The following is a 9,349-nucleotide window of genomic DNA, read 5'->3' as shown; positions in this document are numbered from 1 at the left end:
AAATGTGCTGAACTTTCGGTGCGAAAGTTGCCGTTACAGTTTGCTAAACTTCAAAGTTTGACCCCTGAAACGCTGACGTTTGACGTCGTTTAAAAACTTGTTTGTAGCGCGTGCGTTCACAGGTAGATGCAATCGATACATGCACGCGTGTAGAATGCGAACAGAGGCAGATTTTGGGCCGGATGTTTCTCGCTGCCTAAATATTTTTCGTTTTAACCGGATTTCTCACCTGGTGTTTTCACTGAGAATATGAATAATGTTTAGATGTTGATGTTTCTTTCTTGATCTTTTTAAGGGTGTGTAGATTTGACAGATTTTCGTAAAATAGAGCTTAAAATGGACTGTTTACAGTGAATTTTTTACTGTTAGTGTTAAAATGCCTAAAATTTAACTGTTTCATGTCACAAAACTGACTGACTGCGTACCGCCGACCGCGGTACTGATCATTGGAAACTGGGTACAAGTCAGCCTCGTCCCCAGTCGTCCCCGGCGAATTTGGATGTGACGTCGCCCGCCAAGCTTGTCGGGGAAGTTCGCCTAGGACGCCTGGCAATAAACGGCAAATCCAATATGGCGGAGCCTGTCCAACGATTGAACTTCAGTCAACTTCTTGAAGAACTTAAAAACGCGTCAGAATTACGCTGGGATTCCTTCATCCATGTCTGCCAGCAAACTCCTGAAGTAATTGGAGATTTTTTATTTAAGGTAGAAAAATTAAATGCCGATTTTTATGCGCAGCAAATTGTACCATCTAAAGAGCTTAAAGAATATGTTCCACTATTAAAACTGTAACTGGCGATGGGAGCTGTCTCTATCGATCGATTTCTCTGTTGGTGTCTTGGTGAACGGAGATAGAATAGTGGTCGTTCGTGGAAAGTTGTATGATGAGTATTTTTGCTTCTCGCTAACACAACAACAACAGCGGTGAAAAGATAAAAGGCTCAAAGCTGATATCCATCAGTACTTTCAACTGTGCTTTCGTGTGTGCTTTGTTTGTTCCTTTGCCTTCGCTTTTTTCGAATATTTTTCGCAGTTTTATCCAAGGTAAGTGAAGTTGTAACTATTTATTCGAAGTATCAGTAGCGAAATATATGACTTAAGCTACTTATCAGAAAATTAGAAAGCTGTGTAGTGGTTTGTTTTCTGGGAAACAAACGCTGCAATTCGCCTACTGTTGTTGACGATACCGAGTTGTAATGTGTCAACTCAGCTGCTTAACAGATTCAACTTCTCTCTTGTGAACTTCAGACTTGTGAGACTCTATAACATCCCAAATTCCCTTCGGCCACTAAGCATTGACAAGATTATGATTGTAAGGAAACAAAAAACTGTTCCGAATGGACTGGTATCAAAATGTTTAGAATGGCTTCATTTCAGTTTAAAAGTCGTTTGTTACTGTTAGTTAATGTTATATTTATATTGTTACTATTGTTACTATACAAACATTATCCAGAGTATCTTCTAGATATACAATGTACTCTATTTGGATTCATTAAAGACCTTTAGCCACTTAGCTTGGCACAATCAATCAAAAGGCTTTATTCTTCTCTTATGCTTTAGAAAGATGGGTTGGTACAAGCAGATCAGGTTTCATCAGCTGGCAATGTCATACATTTTCTATGGGCAGACCTCAAATATCAAGAGAATATGAAAACATAATATAACACTTTCCACTGCCTCCAGCTTTCCCTGCCTCCTCCCCAAATCACCCCACCCTACCAAATGCACTCCCCTAAATTCCAATAACTACTAGTTTTAGTATATATTGCAAGAGTTGAATACATGTAAATACTTTTGTATACTGTACTGTGTTTGTGTGTGTGTGTGTGTGTGTCAGTCAAGCTCAGTTTAATATCTCTGCAAGTAGGAGTTAAAAAGGTGGTAGTTTAAGGAATGGGAAAAATAGCCAGTGTACCCATGTGAGGAAAAATACAAATATTTTTGGGCTATCAAAAATGCAGAATGGGGCTCACAAATTAAAAAGAAACTGGTCCAAAAGCCCCAGTAACCAGCTTTTCTGGAGCGGTTCAAACAATATTTAAACATATATTTTGATATTTTAATTTATTTGCAAATAAACATATAAACACAGTATATATATATATTGTGTTTATGTGTTGTGTTTCTTTGCAAGTAAATGTCAGAGAGAATAGCAGAAGAATCATACTTTGTTAAACGAGCTATGTCTACAATGATGCAGTATGTACCTTGTCTAAAGGGGAAAGCAGTGCACTTCTGTTTCTTTTTGAACATCTCAGCAGGTAAATTTGTCAAAACTACACGAAAATTGGCAGCAAAATATATAAACTTCAGCTGAAATGCTAACTCTGCAACTGAGGGAAATTGAAATAAATTTCCACACCTTTTGGGCTGACAAGAACTGTTGGCTATTTAGTGGTGCTACACAATGGAAATGTTATCAATTCACACTTGGAATCTGCAATAAGTCATGACCAGCTGTAATTTTTATTTAATAAGCTCATTGAATTGACGAAAATGATTGAAGCATACTTGTTATATATAACCTGAACATGGCCCAGGATTTGGATTAACATCTCCTGCTAATGAAATGAACCAGAGTATACAAGAAAAAGACAGGCTACATCAAGATCAAATAAAGTTTTGGTTTACGAGAGTTAGATTATTTTTTTTCTTTCTCTAAAAAGCTAAATAAAAAATTACAGGTAATCAATGACAAGCTTTAATACATGCATCGGGGAATTAGCCCTCTTCTCTCAAGTAAGCTGAATTGTTTCTTTGTTTTCGCACATAAATTTGTAAACAACAAAGGTCAAAAATCCCGACCCTAGCTCTATAAACATTGAGATCGACGCCTTTCAGGTTTAAATAAAACTAACACAGTTACTAGTACCTGGGGAACGTAATTTGCTTACCACAAAGAACTTCTAGATACATGTAGACCCATGTATCACTACGAGTAGTGAACGAAAACAATGATAACAGAATAATTTTCTTAACTCTATTAAATACGACCAATACCATTCTGCAAGGCAGGAAAAAAACGGCATTACAGTTCGTCTCCGCCATCTAAAATAGTCCACAAATGTTCAAAAGGGATGCAGTTTCCTCATGAACCAGAAATATTTTCTTTTCCTCGCAGAAAAACGTATATTTTCGTCGAGCTATATCTGGGACTTTTTCTCGCTAAACTGGGACTTTTTTGCCATTTTGTGCCAGGCCTCGCGCTATCGCGCTCGGTTCCAGTCCTCCTCCGCTCACTCGCATAGCGCGGTATGGCCTGGGGACGAGGCTGGGTACAAGTCATTACGAAAGACTGGAGGGGGGCTCAATTATTTCTCAGTGTGTCTTATAACACGTGGAACGCAGAAGACGCCATTTTGTTGGGGTTGAAGGAGTTTCACGACAACCATGAGCTTCGATAGTAGCAGAGGACCACCTCAAATTGAGGGAATGACAAGTTTAAAAGTCGACAACCTCACTTACCGTACGACTGCAAAAGATCTGACGCATGTATTCTCGAAATACGGCGACCTGGGCGACGTTTACATCCCTCGCGATCGCTACAAACAAGAATCCAGAGGGTTTGCTTTTGTCAGATTCTACGAGAAACGCGATGCCGAAGATGCAATGGACTCTTTGCATGGAACTATCATCGATGGACGGGAAATCCGAGTGCAGATGGCAAAATACGGAAGACCTTCAGAATCCTATAAACCTACCCGAAATAATCGTTACAGAAGCTCGGCTTACAGCGGCAGTTCGCGTTATCGCTCACGTTCAAGGTCTCCGCGACGCAGGTAAAGATTTATAAGCTTATGCCAGGCCTTGTAGGTGTGAGAGATTACTGAGCACTTGATTTCAGAAAGATCATTCATCATTGTTCTTAAACGATTTTGTAAGGTTTTAGTTCAAGACTTGCAAAAATTATCTAGAAAAATATTAGGTAAGCTTATGTGGCCCCAATAAGTAAGTTCGTTTATGTAAAGACTTAATCCATTGACACATAAATAAATATTCTACTTTACCTTACTTTACTACACTAAGTTTTATATTATACAAAGGTAAAGAGATCGGAGCCCTTGGTAGCTGGGCACCGACAAGAAAATAGTGCTGTGTTTTGACACTTGGAACTACAGAGTTAAGTACCCAAGCTCCCTTTGGTGGCTTTGTTCAGGGTCTAACCTTTGTAGTTTGTACTCGTTCACAGGCCAAATTCTAGTATGAACTTTTGAAAGAATAATGTATTCACGTGAAATAATTTTACTTTTTTTACTCATAATAAAACAAATTTGTTGCATCCAGCAGAGTCCTATATCTATTTGATCATTATTTTAAAATAATGCACCTATCAATGTTAAGCCCGAGGGGGGGGGGGTCGGGCAAGGGGTGGGGATTACATTTTCTATAAAAAAAATTCAAATTCCGCACCCACGGGACAAAATAATTGGTCAAAATCCCCACCCGGAGCAATGAAAGGTGGTCAGATGTCCTTCAAACCTTGTTGCAGGGGATCATATACGACCAAAATCCCTACCCTGGGGCCATCACGTATGATCAAAATCCCTACCCTGTGGACCGACCTCACGATCAAATTCCCGTGGTTAGCCCGACCCCCCCCCCCCCCCTCGGGCTTAACATTTATAGGTGCATAACTTTAAACTGTAGTAGATTTAAACTGATGCTTATCTTTTCACAAGAAAAGTTATTTTATGGACATAAAAATAAAATACTCACTGGGTCTTTGTTTTGTTTAGGGTACGTCGCTCACGTTCCAGATCTCCTCGTTATCGCCGCTCAAAATCTCGCTCCCGTTCACCACGCAGAACTCGTCGTAGTTCCTCGCGGTCACCAAGGAAACAAGATAGTCATTCTCGCTCCAAAAGTCCACTACGTAGAAGATCTCGTTCAAGATCACGTTCAAAGTCCGGTTCAAAACCACGACAGTCTCGTTCCAGGTCTCGTTCTAAATCTCATTCAAGGTCACCGAAGAATAAGAGATCTCGTTCTAGGTCTCCCCAGCAAAGAAGGTCCTTGACTCCAGACCAGGGAAGCAGAGATGTCGACGGGGATAATGATGGCTTTACACAAAACGACCAATCAAATATTGACGATGATGGAGCAGAAAACGATGTGCGTGATTAGGCATTCCATGCTGTTTTTACTTTGGCTGTTGTGCAGTAATCAGTTTTTTTTAAGTGTTTTCTTCCAGGCTTTGTTGCTGTTCTGGAGAAGGGGAGTAAGCTTTTGTTGCAGAGCATGGAGGGAATGGAATGGGCGTCCTTCTGTTTTAGGTAGAGACTCAAAACCTTTAGTATGTAATTTTGATCTTACACATGCCTCTTAACTACTCCCTTATATCGAACTGGAATGTTTGCTGTTCATATAGATCTTTGTGACAATAAACTGTAAGTATGTATCACAGAAACAACAAAAATTGTTGTTACTGAGACAACGTACCTAATGGTTCTTACAAACCTGAAGATTCCCTCCCTAAATATTTTCAATAGATGTTAGAGTACTGGCTACTTCGTTAACATTTTTGAATGGTGTTTAAAAAGCAAGTAAACTTCCTTATTATTTTGTCAAATGACATAGGTATTTCTTCAGTCCATAATCTGCATTTATAGATTACATACGAAAACTCTCACTTCATTTCTACGATGTTTATAAGTAAGAGCAAGTACAATTTGCCAAAAGTTAAAAAGGAACCTTTGCAAAGTGTAAGCTGATAGTGCTGTCTTGATTATAGATCCTTACTTCACTTGTAACACGATTCAGATGCCATGCTATGGTGCTAGACCAAACATATGATAGCAGCCACAACTTTACATTGTTTTATAAGATGCAATGCCCTCCCAGTTTTGTGCTGACCCATAATGTTGCCATAGGGCTTATTTTGAGTTGGATGAAAAGGGCATTTGTGTCTTGCTGCTATGGTACATTGTACAGACATGTACATGCATTATGAAGAATCATCATTTTATTTTTACCAATAACAGCAAATTAATTTGGGGCTAAATTGGTCAAATAGTTTGTTATGATTTATGCAGTCTTGTAATCCTTGGCAAGGGGTTTTCATTAGTTTACACAGTATCCTTGCTGCATTTTTGGTTAGCTAAGAAACAAGAAAAACTAAATAATGCAAGCTCTATCACAAAGTAATTCCCTCTTTTAGCAAATGTAAATAGTATAGAAGATTAGTTCCAGGGTTTGATGCAATGCTGCAACCCTTAGGTGAAACACACTGCACTGCCCAGACTTGGAAAAGGTTTCTTCACATTTAAAAGCTAAAAAAATAGGATATTTCCTTAAATTTGCCCACTTTTTTTATTAATTATCAACCAGGTGAAACACAACTGTGGACATACATAGTTTATTTTATTGACTTACTTGATCTCTTTGTGCTACATAAAAACTAACATCTTGATAAAAATTTAGTAAGATAATGTCTTACCTGAACACCAGGCCGCTGTTGTTCAAAGGGTGAATAGCACTATCCAGCGGATAAATCACTATTCAGTAGATAGCATAGTTTATTTTGTCAACACTTATCCACTAGATAGTGGTTTATCCGATGGATAGTGCTATCCACCCTTTAAACAACTGGGCCCAGAACAATAGCTCACAGATTACATCAGCTATTTTCTGTTAGTTTTAACAGAGTGCAGCTAGTTTTTGGATTGTTAGGAAGCGCAGATGTGAAGAGTAAACTAAAAGTGGTACTTGTTGGTGTGTTTCACTGCAATACTTAAACATGTTAATCTTATGTTATCCTAGCAGTAGTCCATGATCAGGCATGTGCACATATTTTATATTCAAAATCCAACATTTGGCTGTCCAGATTGATCTATTAAATGTGTTGTCTGCTAATTATATTACGCTTCATTCAGAACTTTCATTGAACAATTTGTCCATACTTGTTCAAACATTATTTGTGGTTTTCACGAATGACATATCTGTTATAAATATAGCTCAATTTTGGTATAACCTGTGAAGTGCACACTCTCGATGATGGATTCCTGTTCCTAGTTATTTTCTAGTGTTTCTTCTGTACAATTAAGTAACTTAGACTTCAAGTTGTTGCTGCATGTAGTTACTATTTTAACTGACAATTTAGAATGTATTTGATTTTAAATCTGTCATATTGGCCTTTCCTGTAGGCGCAGTTTATTTATACTTGCTGTGCGGGTTGACTGGTCATGCTGTGACAACGGCTGCAGTGTTTTGCTGTTTTCTGCCGTTGATGAGGAGCCCATGCTGTTGCAGACTCCTGTTAGTTGGCGCTGTTGCTGTCCAGTTTCCTGATTGGTTGCTGATCATCAATCATTTTGTTCAACTAAATTATTGCGGTGTTCAGTGATATGCCAACTCTGGAATTCAAAATCCAACCAATGGTTGCATTTTTCGCTTCCGTCAATCATAATTAAGGTGACAGCCAACAAACCATGAAAAACAGAAACAAACAAAATGGATCAAAACCTACCAATCACAAGTGACAGACGTGACATTTTGACCAGTTGAAGTGAACTTCTGTTTCTTGGGAGGTCCGCTAAGATGATTGACAGCAGCAAAAAGCATAAACCGTTGGTTGAGAATTGAATTTCAGAGTTCGCATATCACTGAAAACTGCAATAACCCTTTAAGCCAAAAGAGTGATCATAACCTAAACAATCACGCAGGCCAAAAGAACTGAGAAAATGATCACTTAATGGAAATTGTCTTGATATTTATACTAATTCTCCAAACTAGCACTTAAGCAAATTTATTAGGCTAGTCAGGAGAATTTGTATGTAAGTATTGAGGCTTAAAGGGTTACAACACTTGGTTTGTTTCCAACTACAGTTCAAAAACACAAAATTGTATTTGTTCAAATGAAATTTTTATTATTATTATTATAATAGGAAAAAAAAACAACTGTCATGGTGTCAAAATATGATTTAAGCATTTCTGAACTTTTTTTTCTTTTCTGAACTTGCAAATTGGGAAAAATTGAAAAAAAGAAATTAACAAACAGCCATAAGGGTAAGCTTCTCACAAGCATTCATTTGAATGGTCATGTGCCTTCCAACATTGAAAAGAAAAATTCAAACACTTCCTAGATTTGCTCTTTACTCATCAATTTCTCTGAATTCTTTCGTTAATATTTTTTCATATAAATTCTTTCAGTACCACATGACATGATGTTTTTTAGTGTTTGGCCTTGAATTGCCATCTGTGAAGTTGCCAAAGTGACCACCATGTAGCTGGAAACAAACCTAGCCTGCTGATGCAGAAATATTTACAGTTCCTTCCCAAATTGTCCACCATCTAGACTTCGAGCTTACAAAAGTTTGGTGCCAAATCATGATACAAAAGAAATCAATCTGAATTTGTATAAATTCAGCTGACATTTACTTGATTTGCAGAAAAATGTCTTGAAAGGTTTTGGATTTGTTATAGTCTGCACAAATACCAACATTAATGTGTCTCAAGGGAGTGACAAAATGATGTTTGCTGATTTGTTCTTTGTTTCAAACTTTCTTTTCAGATGAAGTGAAGTTTGAAACAGAATAAATTCCCCTATGTGTTATTTCTTTTGAAGAGTTTACTGCAGGCAATTCGGAATTTTAAAGGTTTCAGGCATTTGTATTGTGTGGTTCTGGAAGCCAACATTTCTGAAGGAAAGTGACTGTGTGAAGCTGAACTTGTATTTTCAGCGGGGAGGGGTGGGGGTTCAATTCCAAAAAACCATCCATATGGAAAAATTTTTGAACAAAACATTGTGCGCTGCAGATAATGTCTATCGCCAGCAGTCATGTATGGTATTTATTTTATACTCCTTCTTTTCAACCTTCTAAGAATACCAAAACAATAGCGAGGTGATTTGGTATTTTGACAGGGTTGTCGAAAGTAGTTTGCAGAGAGAGGAAAGAGAAAGGCATTGGTCGCATTGCATATTTCATACTATCTAAAAAGTTGAGTTCAGTTCAATTGTTGAAGAAGGGGGGGGGGGTGCAGTAGTCTAGTGATTAGTGCACTTAATTTTGGTCAGAGTTCTGGCTTGCCTTGATCTCAAACAGTACATCTCTTTATCCAGGAGAACAATGGAAACTAGGTACGAAAACCAAATGCGAAAATTCATTTTTTTATCCTCTTGTGGGAATGCTAAAGCATAGTCAATCCAAGTGGTTTGAAAATGCCAATATATGATTTTGTGCTAGCAAACTTTTTGGTGAGCTAAAATTGTAAAAAACCATACCAGTGTAATGAGTCTCCATTGAGATTATTCCCTGGGCCTATTTTTGTACCAGAAGCATATTTGGAGGGCTTGCAAGGAGGAATTTAACAATTCAAAAAAAAGGGCTTGCAACAGCGAACTTGTAAGGTG

General features: G+C 38.0%; 1 protein-coding gene across 2 annotated transcripts; it reads left to right on the top strand.

The window, feature by feature from the left end:
• The first annotated feature begins 3,332 nt into the window (after positions 1-3,332).
• Positions 3,333-8,532, top strand: LOC144632322 (uncharacterized). 2 transcript variants are annotated; one of them, XR_013566881.1, is made up of 3 exons: positions 3,333-3,779; positions 4,737-5,273; positions 7,143-8,532. XR_013566881.1 is itself a non-coding variant. In XM_078490944.1 (2 exons), the coding sequence occupies exons 1-2, from the start codon at positions 3,391-3,393 to the stop codon at positions 5,122-5,124; spliced, it is 777 nt and encodes a 258-aa protein (XP_078347070.1). In that variant the 5' UTR covers positions 3,333-3,390; the 3' UTR covers positions 5,125-7,122. The 2 variants fall into 2 exon arrangements, 1 of the variants encoding a protein (XP_078347070.1); XM_078490944.1 differs by lacking the exon at positions 7,143-8,532 and having other exon boundaries at positions 4,737-7,122.
• Positions 8,533-9,349: the final 817 nt, after the last annotated feature.

Source organism: Oculina patagonica, chromosome 12 (genome assembly GCF_052425735.1).
Source record: "Oculina patagonica isolate OP01 chromosome 12, crgOcupat, whole genome shotgun sequence".
NCBI lineage: Eukaryota > Metazoa > Cnidaria > Anthozoa > Scleractinia > Oculinidae > Oculina > Oculina patagonica.
The sequence above is the reverse complement of the archived record's forward strand: the minus strand, read 5'-3'. Positions and strand labels throughout refer to the sequence as shown.